Below are 16,612 nucleotides of genomic sequence, written 5' to 3' on the forward strand. Positions count from 1 at the left end.
CTTGAACACGGGAGGCAGAGATTGCAGTGAACTAAAATTACACCACTGCACTCCAGCCTGGGCGACAGAATGAGACTCTGTCTTAAATAAAAAAACCCAATTCACAAAATTAGATATACAAAAGAATGTAAAGATTACAGAACCTCATTAGTAATCTGGAAAGTGCAAATTAAAATGGCAAGAAAAATAGAACTTCATGTCCATCAGATTTGCAGTATTAAAACATCTGACTAAACCAAGTGATTATGAGTATACAAACTGCATAAGTGGCAACATTATTTGGTACATTCGGTCTAGGAGAAAAATTTGCAACTGCCTATAGAATGAAGATGCTCTTTTACCCAACAACAGTCCTAGCTAGATTCATATCCTAGAGAAACTCTCACACATGTACACAAAGCAATATATAAAAGATTTCACTGCAGCACTGGTTATAGTAGTAAAAAAATTTTTTTTGAGACAGTCTCACTCTTGTTGCCCAGGCTGGAATGCTTCTGAGCAGTGCAGAGCTGATGACAGGAGAAGCAGTCACAGAGCTGAGCTACTCAAGATATACGGGGAAGTATCTTTCAACACATACCAGAGGCCAGATAGCATTGCTTAGCTGCCAAAAGCCAGAAATATGCACTACCATAAAACTGGCAATGTTGCAGGGGTAGGTAGCCATGGGGAGTTCGATTCAGAGTTGTGGATACAACAGAGCATGGCATCCTTAGGGGAAAAATATGTGGATAGCCAAAAAGGATGCTACTACACATCTACAAAGAAAAAAAGGCAAGAATAGAGAAGGAAGAGGCAGCTAAGGGTCATCACCACAATACACAGTCAAAATCCTTCATTCGGCTCCTGGATCTGAGCCAACTTTTTTAATCTAGGCTCACTGCAACATCCTCCACCTCCAGGGTTCAAGGGACTCTCCGGCCTCAGTCTCCCTAATAGCTGCGATTACAGGTACACGCCACCACGCCCAGCTAATTTTTGTATTTTTAGTAGAGACGGGGTTTCGCCACATTGGCCAAGCTGGTCTCAAACTCCTGACCTCAAGTGATCTGAACACCTTGGCCTCCCAAAGTGCTGGGATTACAGGCATGAGTCACCACACCTGGCTGAACCGACTTTCACATCCAAAACTCAATTACTGAAGAGGTGCCCAAATCCCTAGGAAAGGATGCTAAAACTGTATGGCTCCGCCAGTTCCTCCTAAAAGGGAGTATGTCAACATATCACCCTCTCAGACAATTGGGTAAAGGGAAATGCCTAAACACTTTGAGGATTTGGGGCACAAGATCTGAACTGACATTGAGACCTGGAAACCCAAAGCATCATGATCCCTGCATTAAAGTGGGGACTTACAGGTGTCAGGCAGTAACTGAAGTCTTAGCCAAAACTTACTAGCTCATAGTAAGTCTGCTTGTCCATGGACTCATCACTAGTCATTTCCTCAGTTCCAAGTGTTTAAATGAGGGCTGGGCATGGGAGGCTGAGGCAGGAGAATTGCTTGAACCCAGGAGGTAGAGGTTGCAGTGAGCTGAGATTGCGCCACTGCACTCCAGCCTGGGCGACAGAGTGGGACTCTATCTCAAAACAAAAAAACAAACAAACAAAAAAATTAGCCAGGCGTGGTGGTGCATGCCTCTAGTCTCAGCTGCTTGGGAGGCTGAGGTCCAAGAATTGCTTGAACTCGGAAGGTGAAAGTTGCAGTGAGCCCAGATGGCACCACTGCAAGCCAGCACATTCCATCTCAAAAAAAAAAAAAAAACATTTAACAGGACTGATGTACTTAGGAGTTGAAGTAATCACATTGGGTCCTTGGCCTAAGAGATAAGAGTTATCATAGTGGGACAGACAAAGAGCTCTCTAAAACCCCTCCCTCTCTTCAGTCATGATAGTAAATCAAAAGCAGTATCACATCCTGGGGAGGGACAGAGATCAGTACCACCACTAAAGACAAAAAGGATGTATACCTAGAAATATATCTCCAGCCCACATACTGGGTAAGCTGCCAACTTTGACTCAAACTGTGAGTAGGAAACGGCTCTGCACCAAGTCTAGGCTGCAATGCACACGGCCTTGCCACTTAAGCCATGCAACCCAGCAGATCCTGGGGGATCCAAAGTATCAGTAGCGAAAAAAAGATGCAGTGGAGAACTTATGGCAAGCTCCTATGGCAAAAGCACAATGCAAGTCCCTGAGATGCTGGAGCAAGACCAAGCTGTCCAAAGCAGGGAAGTAGGTGCCTTTTGAGAAACAGCGTCAAGGCTGTTACTGGAAAGCTTGACTATGAAGCATCCAGAACTGCCCCATTATGAATTGGGTCTTGTCAGACCTATCAAGTCACAAAGTCAGACAGACCCTTTAGTCAGACATTAAGATGGAAATGGTATATCCAGGATGAAGCTGAAAGCAGAACCAGAAAACATTAGTACACTGCATGAGCAGGTAGCCCAGACACCCATGTTACCTACTGCAGTTGTAAAAGTACCTCTTCCCTGGAAGACCACCTCAATGCCACACTCCTCCACAACCCAGGAAATTCTATGCTATTTCTTTTGGGCCAGGTACAGTGGCTCATGCCTGTTTCCCAGCAATTTGGTCACTTGAGCCTAGGAGTTGGGGACCAGCCTAGGCACCATAGTGAGGCACTGTCACCCTCCAAAAAATTAAAGAATTAGCTGGGTGTGATGGCACGTGCCTACAGTCCCAGCTACTCAGGAGGCTGAAGTGGGAGGATCCTCTGAGCCCAGGAGTTCAACACTGCAGCGAGCCGTGATGACACACTGCATTCCCGCCTAGGCAACAGAGTGAGATCCTGGTTCAAAAAGAAATTGAGGCCCAGTGTGGTGGCTCACATCTGTAATCCCAACACTTTGGGAGGCCAAGCCAGTCTGATCACTTGAGGTCAGGAGTTCGAGACCAGCTTGGCCAACATGGTGAAACCCTCTCTCTACTAAAAATACAAAAATCAAAAATCAGCCGGGAGTGGTGGTGGGCACCTGTAATCCCAGCTACCCAGGAGGCTGAGGCAGGAGAATTGCGTTAAGCTGGGTGGCAGAGGTTGCAGTGAGCTGAGATCAAGCCACTGCACTCCAGCCTGGGGAACAGAGCTAGACTCCATCTCAAAAAGAAACTGAGCCTTTTTTCCACTGTCATGTCTACCAGTTCCCTGCCAAGCACTGGTTATTTGCATATCCTTCTCCATTGATTGAGGCAGTGCCTCTTGCTGCCAGGTGGGGGCAGTGTTGCTCCTTGAACAAACACTTTCCAACCCTCTCTAAGAGCAAAATCATTTGGAACATTTATAGCATTCCCAACATAAAAAGGCAAACTGAAAAAAAATTATAGAGGTAACTAATAAATGTATATTGAGTCCTATTTGTGAATTGTATTCTGCTAGACAATAGGGATAGCAGGATGATTTACCCACATTGAATCAAACCCCAGGGAGTTTATTGTGGGTGGGAAGAGGTAGATTAGGCTTGGGGGAGCAGTGGTGATAGGGAGGCAGGGCTTCCTTTTCCTGTAGAGATGGGGGTTTCATCTTACTATGTTGCCCAGGCTGGTCTCAAACCTCTGGCCTCAAGGGACCCTCTCACCTTGGCCTCCCAAAGTGCTGGGGTTACAGGTGTGAGCCATTGGCCGTTAGAAGCAGGGCTTTTTTTTTTTCTTTTTTTTTTTTTTTGAGACAGAGTCTCACTCTGTCGCCCAGGCTGGAGTTCAATGGGGTGATCTCAGCTCATCGCAATCTCCACCTCCCAGGTTCAAGCAATTCTCATGCCTCAGCCTCCCGAGTAGTTGAGATCACAGGCACACTCCAACATGTCCGGCTAATTGTTGCATTTTTAGTAGAGACACAATTTTACCACGTGGCCCAGGCTGGTCTTGAACTCCTGACCTCAGGTGATCTGCCCGCCTCGGCCTCCCAAAGTGCTGGAATTACATGCCCGGTCTAGCAGCACTTCTTAATGGCTGTATTGATCAAGTTGGGCTATAGCTTAAAGACAATGGAGAGGCACTGAAGGATTGTGAGCGGAAGTGAGACCTGACCAGACCTTTTTTTTTTTTTTGAGAGAGGTTTCGCTCTTGTGGGCCAGGTTGGAGTGCAGTGGCTCGATCTCAGCTCACCGCAACCTCCGCCCTCCTCAAGTAATTCTCCTGCCTCAGCCTGCTGAGTAGCTGGGATTACAGGTATGCACAACCATGCCTGGCTGATTGTGTATTTTTAGTAGAGACAAGGTTCCTCCTTGTTGGTCCGGCTGGTCTCAAACTCCCAACCTCAAGTGATCCACCCACCTAGGCCTCCCAGCGTGCTGGGATTACAGGCATGAGCCATCGTGCCCGACAGACCAGAGTTTTTATTTGTAAAGATCGCTCTGACTACAGTGCAAAGATGAACTAGAAGGGAAGAAGCCAGAGCAAGGAAGTCAGACTAAGTCTGTTACCTACAGATTGCTTTGGGAGGCCAAGGCTGGAGAATCACCTGAGCCCAGGAGTTTGAGACCAGCCTGGGCAACACAGCAAGACCTCTGTCTATACAAAAAGTAAAATAAATTAGCTGGGCATAGTGGCCAGTGCCTGTACTCCCAGCTCAGCCCAGAGGATTGCTTGAGCCCAGGAGTTTGAGGTTACAGTGACCAAGAGTGAAACCCTCTCTTTTTTTTTGAGACAGGGTCTCTATTTGTTGCACAATTAAAGCTCACTGCAGCCTTGAACTCCTGGGCTCAAGCAATCCTCCCCACCTCAGCCTCCCCCAGAACTGGGACTATACACATGCACCATCACACCCAGCTAATTTTTATTTTTGTAGAGACAGGTCTCCGTATGTTGCCCAGGCTGGTCTCAAACTCCTGGGCTCAAGTAGGCTGCTTGCCTTGGCCCCCCAAAGTGGTGGATTATGTGGGGGAAAGAAAAGAGAGATCAGACTGTTACTGTGTCTATGTAAAAAAGGAAGACATAAGAAACTCCATTTTGATCTGTACTAAGAAAAAATCTTCTGCCTTGAGATGCTATTAATCTGTAACCCTAGCCCCCAACTCTGTGCTCACAGAAACATGTGCTGTATTGACTCAAGGTTTAATGGCTTTAGGGCTGTGCAAGATGTGCTTTGTTAAAAATGTGTTTGCAGGCAGTATGCTTGGTAAAAGTCACCGCCATTCTCCAGTCTCGAGTACCCAGGGACACAATGCACCGTGGAAGGCCACAGGGACCGCTGCCCAACAAAGCCTGGGTATTGTCCAAGGTTTCTCCCCACTGAGACAGCCTGAGATATGGCCTCATGGGAAGGGAAAGACCTGACCATCCCCCAGACACCCATAAAGGGTCTGTGCTGAAGAGGATTAGTGAAAGAGGAAGGCATCTGTCTCCTGCTCGTCCCTGGGCAATGGAATGTCTCGGTATAAAACCTGATCGTACATTACATTCTATTTACTGAGATAGGAGAAAACCGCCTTATCGATGGAGGTTAGACATGCTGGCGGCAATACTGCTTTTTTTTTTTTTTGAGACGGAGTCTCGCCTTGTCACCCAGGCTGGAGTGCAGTGGCCGGATCTCAGTTCACTGCAAGCTCCGCCTCCTGGGTTTCCGCCATTCTCCTGCGTCAGCCTCCCAAGTAGCTGGGACTACAGGTGCGCGCCATCACATCCAGCTAATTTTTTTGTATTTTAGTAGAGACGCGGTTTCACCATGTTAGCCAGGATGGTCTCGATATCCTAACCTCGTGATCCACCCGCCTCAGCCTTCCAAAGTGCTGGGATTACAGTGCTGGGATTACAGGCGTGAGCCACCGCGCCCGGCCAGCAATACTGCCCTTTACTGCACTGAGATGTTTGTGTAAAGTCAAACATAAATCTGGCCTACATGCACCTCGAGGCACCGCACCTTTCCTTAAACTCATTTATGACAGAGTCCTTTGCTCACATGTTTTCCTGCTGACCCTCTCCCCACCATTACCCTATACCATCCCCCTCACCGAGATGGTAGAGATAGTGATCGATAAATGCTGAGGGAGGCCGGGCGCGGTGGCTCAAGCCTGTAATCCCAGCACTTTGGGAGGCCGAGACGGGCGGATCACGAGGTCAGGAGATCGAGACCATCCTGGCTAACATGGTGAAACCCGTCTCTACTAAAAAATACAAAAAACTAGCGGGCGATGTGGCGGGCGCCTGTAGTCCCAGCTACTCGGGAGGCTGAGGCAGGAGAATGGCGTGAACCCGGGAGGCAGAGCTTGCAGTGAGCTGAGATCCGGCCACTGCACTCCAGCCTGGGCGGCAGAGCGAGACTCCGTCTCAAAAAAAAAAAAAAAAAAGCTGAGGGAACTCAGGGACCGGTGCCGGTGCCGGTGCGGGTCCTCCTTATGCTGAGTGTCAGTCCCCTGGGCCCACTTTTCTTCCTCTATACTTTGTCTCTCTGTCTTATTTTCTCAGTCTCTCGTCCCACCTGACGAGAAATACCCACAGGTGTGGAGATGCTGGTCCCCTTCAGGATTACAGGCGTGCCGCTCTACCCAGCCTACTTTTTTTTAAATGCCCTCTTTTCTAGTAGATTCTATGTCACTACACAAGAGGTTGCAAACTCACAATCAGGGCCACCTTTGGCCCACGGGCATATTTTGGTGTTTTGTTTGTTTGTTTTTGAGACTCGCTCTTGTCCCCCAGGCTGGAGTGCAGTGGGGTGATCTTGGCTCACTGCAACTTCCACCTTCCGGGTTCAACCGCTTCTCCAGCCTCACCCTCCTAAGTAGCTGGGATTACAATCACCTGACACCGCACCCACACCACGCCCGGCTTATTTTTGTGTTTTTAGTAGAGAAGGGGTTTCACCATGTTGGCCATGCTGGTCTCTAACTCCTGACCTCAGGTGATCCGCCCACTTCAGCCTCCCGAAGTGCTAGGATTACAGGCATGACCCACCGCGCCTGGCCAAAAAAATTTAAACTCAACATTTTAAAGTGGGTAAATACACAATTCTGGACTTCTGGATTCTTTTGAAAACTATCTGATCACACAGAGACAATACTGTCACAAGGCAACAATCAGCTGGAGCTGTGAAAGGGCTGCCCAGTTCACCAGAGTCCTAACTCCGTTCATTTCACTTACCTACATTACTTAGCTGATTTCTGTACGTGAGTTGGAGACTCCTAACCCAAATCCCCTCTTTTCCACTTCCACTGCTGTTACACTTGCTAGTATTGAATCCTCTTGCCTAAACTACTATGGCAATCTAATTAATGACCTTATCTCTATCTTATCCCCCAATGTCTTATCACTTTCCTACTTAAAAACTCTCCCTGGTTTTTTTTTTCTATGATTCAAGTGATTTAGCTTTGCTCTCAAGGTCCTGCTTATCTGGCTTTCCCCAGGAAATACATTCCAGTTTTATATTCTAATACTCCCCTTTTGCCCATCTTTCATGAATTGTAGCCACACACTTCCTTCTTTTTCTAGCACCAAGCTTGTGCTCCAGTTGTTTCTTTAACCAGAATTCCCCTCCGGAGTCTTTCAACCCTTTCAGGCCCGGACACCCTATAAAGCATTTCCCAACTGCCATTCCCACTCACAACCTCCCCAGCCTTGTCTGTCTACTCTGGGCCATCTTGATTTTCTATAGTTTATCTGTCCCACTTTTTTTTTTTTTTTTTTTTTTTTTGAGACAGGGTCTCACTCCGTCATCCAGCTGGAGTGCAGTGCAGTGGCTTGATCACAACTCACTGACAGCCTCAAACTCCTGGGCTCAAGCAATCCTCCCACCTTAGCCTCACAAGTAGCTGAGGCTACAGGCATGCACCACTGCTCCTGGCTAATTTTTTCTGTTTTTCTGTAGAGATGGGTATGGGTTTCTCACTATGTTGCTTAGGCTGGTCTTGAACTCTTGGGTTCAAGAGATCCTCCCGCCTCGGCCTCCCAAAATGCTGAGCCAGGCCGGGTGTGGTGGCCTACGCCTGTAATCCCAGCACTTTGGGAGGCTGAGGCGGGAGGTCACCAGAGGTCAGCAGTTCGAGACCAGCCTGGCCAACATGATGAAACTCCGTCTCTCCTAAAAATACAAAAATTAGCGTGGCTTGATGATTGCGGGAGCCTGTAATCTCAGCTACTCAGGAGGCTGAAGAAGGAGAATCGCTTGAACCTGGGAGGCAGAGGTTGCAGTGAGCCGACATCCCGCCACTGCACTCTGGGTGACAGAGCAAAACTGTCTCGGGAAAAAAAAAATGTTTATAAAGTGTGCTTGTACACGTAGATGTTTACCACGAACGACTGAACTAATGCTGTCCGGTCTCAGTAAAACAGTCTACAGCTGACTGCAACCATAGTGATAAGGCAGGAGTTGCAGCAGGCAGCACCGCGGGAGTCCTTTAAGGTTCCCCACCAATAAAATGGGGGTTGTCATCCTACCTAGCTCTTGGGATTTTGATGGATTAATCGATTAATACAGTGTGCTTAAAACGGTGCTCCATAAATGTTAGCTAATGTTGGCCCGTAGTAGTCCAAGATCTAAAGAAAACGCACCAGAGGGCAGGACATAGGGGACCAGTTAGGAAAAAATCAGATCCTTTCTTCAGTGGAGCACTTACTCCCTGACTTACTTTCCCGAAATGGCTCCACCAAAGGGGACCTCCTCCCGAGTTTAGCTCGGGATCCAGTACCTGAGTCATCCCCCGCGCTGAGACCCTGGACACCAGCCTCCGAATGTGAGCCCGGCAGCTGGCGCGGAATCGAAACGACTGCGGTCGAGGCTTCAGGAGGCTGTAGCTCCATGGAGGCGGATCCTGCACACAGGTTTCGGGTGTGTGGGGGCAAGGGGGAGCTCAGAACAGGGTTAGCGGATAAGCAGTCGTGACCGTCAGTCCAGGATCCGCGTGAGACAGTGATCTCACCGCTCCTGCCACATGCATTGGGTGAGAAAACTAAGCCGCAATGCGGTCGGTGAGCTTCCGTAGGACGCATGCGCGCCTTTTTCGCGCCGCAAGTTCAGGTAGCGTTTTGTCCACGCCCTCCTTCCCTGGAACTCTCTACCCACAACTCCCCGGGGTCGCATGCGGTCAACGTATGCGCGTGCGCTCGCCATAGCCCCGCCCCCAAATCCCGTGGGCCTCTGCGGGATGGTATTTAATCATCTCTCCGTGCCAATTTCGGTCTCGTTGTTCTACTGCCGCTGGTGAGTGTTTTCGTGCGTTTTGTAGCTGCCAGTCTTTTGTGCTTTGTCTTTTCTTTTGAACGATTGTGCGAACATCGCATAGCACGCGCTATGCCTCCTGTGTTGTAGCTGTCTGGCCAGGGTGACTGGCGGGTGAGGTCTTGTGGGTAGCCTCGAGACTTAAAAGTAGCAGCGGGGCTTTGTGATGTGAAGGACAAAATGGCGATGGCATGCCGTGCGGGTCCCCTCCCTATGATGAGGACCTTTTCACAGACCTGTACTGAGCTCCGTGAGGATAAGTGACTCTGAGGAGATGGGCCCTGCAAGCCTCCTACTTGGCCGTCGGTTCAGAAGATAGCGTTTTCGAAATGCCCCGTGTTGACCTAATGTCTTCTTGGACTCTTGTCTGCAGGGTTTACGCGCACGTTGGAATCGAAGAGAGCTCTATGTTACAGTAAGTTCTTATGGCCATTTCTTAACCTCTGCTATTTCGTTGAATGTGTGGAAGTTGCTACGGGGATGATTTTACAACCTGAACTCTCTCTTTCTGATGGATTAGTGGAGAAAACAAATTCTGAGTAGCACTGTACTGTACGCAATAAATGTTAGGGACTTAATTGATTTGTCTGAGGTGTTAGTGAAGGGTGTTATTTTTTCAGATGTTTAGCCCGCAAGAGCTCACTGGTGAAGGAATGGGACAAGACCCATCTTTCTGCAAAGCCAGCGCTACAGTAATGTTCCAGGTAGGTGTACCTGGTTTATGCTCGTATAGAAGAGACCTTGGTAAATAACCACTCCATGATGAACACAAAATGACAAGCATATGGCTGAACTTCTAAGTGATGTCATCTTACTACTGAGAAGTGACAGAGAGGTCTTGAGGGGTCTTTGAATGACTATTTTTAGGTACATAAAATGCCTTCCTCTGTTGTCTACAGCATCTCATAATCTATCTTGAGGAATTCAGCTGCCTCCCTGGGTGAATACAGGTAATTATTCAAATTGGTGTATGTCATCTCTGTAAATGTTCACAAGAGAACAAGTGGCTGGCGGAAGCAATTTTGTTTTTTTGGCGCCTTCCATCTTGTTCCTCTTGAAATAATTTTCTGGGAAGCGAGATTGCAACCCGGTACTACAGTTCTTGTAAGGGTGCGCTGTTATCCTCATCCATATATCGATCACTTTACTGTCAGATGATTTGAATTGATAAGCTGATGTTCTGTGAGGTACAAAAATTAATAGCATGTTAGAGTTCTGATGGCAGTTGTTGATTATGAATAAGTTTCATTCCATCCTAATACCTTAAAATAACTAATTTGCTTTCCTTCCCAGGTATTCCTCATGACAGTCTGCCTCTATCTTACGGTAAGTTGCTTTTTTAATTCTATGGGCCTATTATCTAATTGATAACTTAGCCATCTTGATGTTTGTTACCAAAGCCTGTTTAAACCATAAAGTTTTCTGGTTCCTCTTGTTCCCTGTAGTGATGTTTCCAGACCTCCCCTTTTTTCTCTCAGATAGATGCCCACTGATCTGCCCAGGGTCAGACGAATGCTTGTCAGTTGTAGTTTTCCACGGTTCAGCTTCAATGAGGAGGAAACATCCTGCCTCACCCCTGTTCTAGCCTGGGAACCAGTAATTGTGAACCCACCAGGGTTAACTGAAAAAGGGCATGAGAGCTTATTCCATAAGGAACTGTCTGAGGCATTTGGTTACCTTTTCTTAGCTTGTCCACTAGCGACCGTAACTAAAATAGTTTTGGCTGTTTGGGATAATTAGCTAATTGTGATTTTTTTGATTCAGGAGCAGCTTGTTGCTATATACCATTGAAAAACCTTCAGAGCTGGGAGGTTAGTTGATTTTTTTTTTTTTTTTTTTTTTGCTCCTTACCGCTTATGCCACCAAGTAGACAGTTTCTATGATGAATCAAACTAGCTCACTATGACTGACAGTGAAAATCCATGAACACCTGAGAAACAAGAATGCAGGGAGTGGGGGGTAACCATGTCTGAGGAATCTTTCACCAACAGTTTTGTTTTTCTCTAGGTGTTATTAACCAATAACCTCTTTGGCTCTAAGGTGAGTAATTTCACTGTATTCAATGCATTCAGCACATAGAGTAGAAAAAACTGCCTTTTTAGGCCTGTATATATGATGACTTACATGGAATCTCGTTCGGCTGATGACTAGCTGTTGAGACTCTGAAATCTGATTTTCTAAGAATGATGGGTGGGAACAACTTAATGCAGGATATGAGAAGCACTACTGACTTGGTCTTCCTCCTTTCAGGGCCAGCACCTTCTCTCTAGCACTCAAGAGGAGTTTGAGGTAAGTGGCTTTGCAATAGCTGCCATCAATGGCTGCTATATACAGTTTTCTCTGATTTTTGTGTGTGATAGCACTGTGGTCTGGGTGGATGTGTACAGATATAACTGGCTTAACCCAAATCTTTGATCTCCTGAACCACCAAGTGATGATCACCTGCTCACCAGTGATGAGCTGAATACCGCCCCAGTCTGATCAGTGTGACTGAAAGGTATTTTCTGAGCTGTGAGCCTGCCTTCCAGTGACAACTTCGAAAAATTACAAGTTATTTGAGGAGGCATTACAGCCAATAGGAAGTTCTTGGGCTAAGTAGTGTTTCCTCTAAAATGCCCTGAAACTTCCGTCTGCCAAGCAACAGATATAGTTCAGAGATTGTAAAATGTACTGTAGAATGAAAGTCTCTCAAGACTACATTTTTTTTCTTGATTTTGCAGGAAAACTAGGTGTTACTGTTCACTCCAGACTGACGTTACAGGTGAGTAAACCTAAATGTAAGGTGGACTATGCTAAAAATTCCCAATGAAGAAACTTTCACACGTCTTACTCTCTGTCCTAGTCCCAGAGCCTGTAAAGGTGAACCCACTGGGACTGGCTGGGGGAAAAGACGAAGATTTGTTCCAGAAGGAACTGTCTGAGGGATGACAAATATTTCTATACAAAGAAAGGGAGTAATCACCACTTGTTGAAAACATTGATTTTAATTTTTCCAGGTCTGAGTAAAGAACAAGGTGCATAAAAAATGGTAGGTATCTGTTTAAATATTTAACTGGTTTTTATAATAGCAACCTTTTACTCCTAGGTTACATAGTGTTAAATATTGTGTACATTCATATTTTCCAATCCAATAAGAACTTTTATTTTTCCTCTGCAGGAATCTGTCTTGGAGGACATCAGAAGGTGAATTTTCCAAGTCCTTGGATAACCAACCTAGCTGTTGAAGTTACCACAGCATATTTTAGTCGTCTTAATGGCGTGGCTGCTTTTTTTTTAAGCTTTACTGTGAATCATGCCTTTGGGTGGGTCTGCCTGGGCACAAGGAAGTGACCCCTGAGAGTTTGCTTTTTTTTTTTTTTTTTTTTTTTTTTTGAGACGGAGTCTCGATCTGTTGCCCAGGCTGGAGTGCAGTGGCCGGATCTCAGCTCACTGCAAGCTCCGCCTCCCGGGTTTACGCCATTCTCCTGCCTCAGCCTCCCGAGTAGCTGGGACTACAGGCGCCCGCCAACTCGCCCGGCTAGTTTTTTTGTATTTTTAGTAGAGACGGGGTTTCACCGTGTTAGCCAGGATAGTCTCGAACTCCTGACCTCGTGATCCGCCCGTCTCGGCCTCCCAAAGTGCTGGGATTACAGGCTTGAGCCACCGCGCCCGGCCGAGTTTGCTATTTTTAACTGGGTTTTACCCAGCTTGCTTCGGCAGTCTGTCTAATGCTGCATTTCCTACTCCGAGGCAGCACTCAAGGACCCTAATTTATCAGCACACTTTAGAGACTTTTTCCCTAGATGTACCTCACTGAAGGAATTTTAAATGAAAAGCTTGCTGGGTTTAGGGGGTCTTTTAATGTTAGCAGACACTGGGAGCCAGTGAAACAGTTGAGGGTTTGCTGTGTGTCCCATGTTTCTGTATTTTATCACCCCCTTCCTGCAACATTATTTCTGTGGAATCTACCTGCCCTTTTGTTTTTTAGATACAAGGGCTTGGTTTTACTACCAAGGCTGAGCTCAAGGCCCCGGCTTTAAGAGATCCTCCCACCACAGATTTCCAAAGTGCTCGGATTGTAGGTGTGATTCATGGCACCCAGACTTTGCTGCCTTTCTTAAATTATCCAGGCTCAGAACCAAAACTCAGGCACTGCATAGATGGCCAGTTTGGCAAACTACTGACCTAGCTTGTTGCCAATTGTTGATTAAGCTTCCCATAACTCCCATTTCTGTTCCTCTGTATACAGCCGCCACCTATACCCATCATGAGCCTTTAGGTCTCTTATTTGCATGTTGCAAATACTATGTACCATGTAGGTAGCTCATTCAGGGCCTTGCTCTAAACTACAAAAAAGGTTCCCTTGAGGAGTGGCTGTCAATTTGTATTGCTGTATTGGTTGTTGATGAAAATAATAAAATGATTGGTTACATAATCCTGTTTGTGTGTGTCTCCTTAGCACCAGTGTGTAAATTTCCATGGGAAACTGGCTTCCTCTCATGTTCCTGGAGCTGGAAGGGACACCTGATAGGGTTTCCCTGCTAGGCAGTGTGTTAAATGACCTGATCTGAGCAGAGCATCTATCTTGGTGTGCACGATACCACTATATTGGAGCTTTTTTTTTTTTAAGTTTCCCTCTTGCCTAGTCCTACGGTGCAGTGACATGATCACAAGCTCACTACAAATTCAAGCTTTTGGGCTCAAGAAAACCTTCACTTCAGCCAGCAGGTGGAGTCTCATTCTTGTCACCCAGGCTGGAATGTGGTGGCATGATCTCAGCTCACTGCAACTTCCACCACCTAGGTTCAAGCCATTCTCCCTGCCTCAGCCTCCTGAGTAGCTAGGACTACAGGCATGTGCCACCACGCCCAGCTAATTTTTAGTAATTTTAGTAGAGATGGGGCTTCATCGTGTTAACCAGGATGTTCTCGATCTCCTGACCTCAGGATCCTCCCGCCTCGGCCTCCCAAAGTGGTGGGATTATAGGTGGGAGTCACTGCGCCTAGCCAAATAATCTATGCTTTTATTTATTTTGAGATGGAGTTTCACTCTTATTGCCCAGGCTGGAGTGCAATAGCAGGATCTCCCGACTGCAACCTCCGCCTCGGGTTCAAGCGATTCTCCTGCCTCAGCCTCCTAAGTAGCTGAGATTACAGGCATGTGCCACCGTGCCCAGCTAATTTGTATGTGTGTGTATATATACATTTTTTTTTTTTTTTTTTTTTTTTTAGTAGAGACTGGATTTCTCCATGTTGGTCAGGCTGATCTCTAACTCCTGACCTCAGGTGATCCGCCTGCCTCGGCCTCCTCAAGTGTTGGGATTACAGGCGTGAGCCACCGCACCTGGCCAAATCTCGCTTTTTAATTGGCCTTGAGGAAGAAGGGAAAGCACAAGGACAGTGCCAACCTGTGGATACTGTGGGGGTAGAGTTGTGTATGGTTAGTCAGCAGCTCTCAATGTTTTCAGACGGTCTCACTCTGTCAGCCAGGCTGTGGTACAGTTGTGCAATCACAGCTCATTGCAGCCTAAACTTCCTGGGCTGCAGGGATTCTCCCACCTCAGCCTCCCAAATAGCTGGGACTACAGGTGCACACCACCATGCCCAGCTAATTGTGTATTTTTGGTAGAGACGAGACAGTTTCACCATGTTACCTAGGCTGGTCTTGAACTGAGCTCAAGCAGTCCACCCAATTCTGTCTCCCAAAGCACTGGGATTACAGACATGTGCACCTGGCCGCTTTTCTTTTTTTTTTTTTTTTTTTTTTTTTTTTTTTTTTTTTGAGACGGAGTCTTGCTCTGCCACCCAGGCTGGAGTGCAGTGGCTGGATCTCAGCTCACTGCAAGCTCCGCCTCCCGGGTTTACGCCATTCTCCTGCCTCAGCCTCCCGAGTAGCTGGGACTACAGGCACCCGCCTCGTCGCCCGGCTAGTTTTTTTTGTATTTTTAAGTAGAGACGGGGTTTCACCGTATTAGCCAGGATGGTCTCGATCTCCTGACCTCGTGATCCGCCCGTCTCGGCCTCCCAAAGTGCTGGGATTACAGGCTTGAGCCACCGCGCCCAGCCTCTTTTTTTTTTTTTTTTTAAGCCATCAGGTATTTAAGCCGGTTCTCAATCTTTTTAACCAAGCAGCCCCCAAACCAGAATATTTTTGGAGAGATTTCTTCAGTGTTTTGGGAATTTTTTTTTTTTTTAGAAGCTCTTTGTCACCCAGGCTGGAGTGTAGTAGTGTTATCATGTCTCAACAGAGCCTCAAGCTCCTGGGCTCAAGCGATCCGACACGTCAGTTTCCCTAGTAGCTAGGACTATAGGGACATGCCTATCATGCCCAGGTAATTTTAATTTTTTGTAGAGATAGTATCACTATGTTGCCCAAGTTGGTCTGGAACTGGGCTCAAGTGATCCCATTGCCCAGTGTCTCAAAGTGTTGAGATTACAGGCATGAGCCACTGCACCTGGCATCCCTCAAAAGAGCAATTTTTTAAATCTTCCCTGAACTTGGAGACTCCAACCTGCATTGACAGGTAGCCCCCCCATCGGGTGATTCTGTTATTTTTTTTTTTTGAGACGGAGTCTCGCTCTGTAGCCCAGGCTGGAGTGCAGTGGCCGGATCTTGGCTCACTGCAAGCTCCGCCTCCCGGGTTAACGCCATTCTCCTGCCTCAGCCTCCCGAGTAGCTGGGACTACAGGCGCCCGCCACCTCGCCCGGCTAGTTTTTTTGTATTTTTTAGTAGAGACGGGGTTTCACCGGGTTAGCCAGGATGGTCTCGATCTCCTGACCTCGTGATCCGCCCATCTCGGCCTCCCAAAGTGCTGGGATTACAGGCTTGAGCCACCGCGCCCGGCGGGTGATTCTGTTATAAGCCATCAGATAATGACTACCCTTATATTTCTCAGAGTGTTTGGGAGAATGGATACCAAGTAGTGATAAGTTATGGGATTTCTAACCGTTTTTATTTATTTGTATTTTTATTTTCATTTATTTTTAAGAAGGAGTTTTGCTCTGTCACCCAGGCTGGAGTCCAGTGGTGTGATCTCAGCTTACTGCAACCTCTGCCTCCCGGGTTCAAGTGATTCTCCTGCCTCAGCTTCCCAAGAAGCTGGGACTACAGGCGTGTGCCACTACACCCAGATAATTTTTGTATTTTTAGTAGACATGGGGTTTTACTATATGTTGGCCAGGCTGGTCTTGAACTCTTGACCTCAGATGATTCTCCCACCTCTCCCTTCCAAAGTGCGGGGATTACAGGTGTGAGCCACCGCACCAGGCCCTGCTTTTAATTTTTGTTTGTAAATTTTAGGATTTCTCCAGTCAGAATTTTAAGAGCGGCAATTCAGCTGAAACAACACACATTTTTTGCTCATTAAATGGTAGCCACATAGACTTGAGAGTTGTCATCACAATCAATACAACCATAAGAATGGAAGGGTCAGTTCTGAGACCACCCAAGGACCGTAGGGGAACACC

At 47.0% G+C, this 16,612-nt stretch overlaps 1 protein-coding gene, 1 long non-coding RNA gene and 8 other non-coding genes across 11 annotated transcripts in view; 9 read left to right on the top strand and 1 right to left on the bottom strand.

Moving 5' to 3' along the window:
* The window catches only part of SLC3A2 (solute carrier family 3 member 2), a 29,431-nt gene extending 20,418 nt beyond the window's left edge, over positions 1-9,013 (bottom strand). The window contains exon 1 of the mRNA XM_033206569.1: positions 8,637-9,013. Coding sequence (XP_033062460.1) covers positions 8,637-8,937 — 301 coding nt within the window. The 5' untranslated portion in view covers positions 8,938-9,013. The remainder of the gene's footprint in view (positions 1-8,636) is intronic.
* Positions 9,014-9,085: 72 nt separating this feature from the next.
* LOC117081015 lies at positions 9,086-12,506 on the top strand. 2 transcript variants are annotated; one of them, XR_004436055.1, is made up of 11 exons: positions 9,086-9,148; positions 9,540-9,581; positions 9,787-9,870; positions 10,066-10,116; positions 10,460-10,492; positions 10,931-10,977; positions 11,174-11,206; positions 11,417-11,455; positions 11,887-11,927; positions 12,163-12,194; positions 12,324-12,506. It is a non-coding gene; the product is annotated as an uncharacterized LOC117081015 (long non-coding RNA). The 2 variants fall into 2 exon arrangements; XR_004436054.1 differs by having other exon boundaries at positions 9,133-9,581.
* LOC117081851 lies at positions 9,639-9,710 on the top strand. The gene has a single exon (XR_004436324.1). It is a non-coding gene; the product is annotated as a small nucleolar RNA SNORD26 (small nucleolar RNA).
* On the top strand, positions 9,921-9,992 carry LOC117081850. The gene has a single exon (XR_004436323.1). It is a non-coding gene; the product is annotated as a small nucleolar RNA SNORD27 (small nucleolar RNA).
* On the top strand, positions 10,316-10,390 carry LOC117081849. Its single transcript, XR_004436322.1, has one exon. It is a non-coding gene; the product is annotated as a small nucleolar RNA SNORD28 (small nucleolar RNA).
* LOC117081857 lies at positions 10,711-10,835 on the top strand. The gene has a single exon (XR_004436330.1). It is a non-coding gene; the product is annotated as a small nucleolar RNA SNORD22 (small nucleolar RNA).
* LOC117081848 lies at positions 11,041-11,105 on the top strand. The gene has a single exon (XR_004436321.1). It is a non-coding gene; the product is annotated as a small nucleolar RNA SNORD29 (small nucleolar RNA).
* Positions 11,275-11,344, top strand: LOC117081852. Its single transcript, XR_004436325.1, has one exon. It is a non-coding gene; the product is annotated as a small nucleolar RNA SNORD30 (small nucleolar RNA).
* LOC117081853 lies at positions 11,612-11,680 on the top strand. The gene has a single exon (XR_004436326.1). It is a non-coding gene; the product is annotated as a small nucleolar RNA SNORD31 (small nucleolar RNA).
* LOC117081856 lies at positions 11,967-12,092 on the top strand. Its single transcript, XR_004436329.1, has one exon. It is a non-coding gene; the product is annotated as a small nucleolar RNA SNORD22 (small nucleolar RNA).
* Positions 12,507-16,612: the final 4,106 nt, after the last annotated feature.

Source organism: Trachypithecus francoisi, unplaced genomic scaffold, assembly GCF_009764315.1.
Source record: "Trachypithecus francoisi isolate TF-2019V2 unplaced genomic scaffold, Tfra_2.0 Lachesis_group8, whole genome shotgun sequence".
NCBI lineage: Eukaryota > Metazoa > Chordata > Mammalia > Primates > Cercopithecidae > Trachypithecus > Trachypithecus francoisi.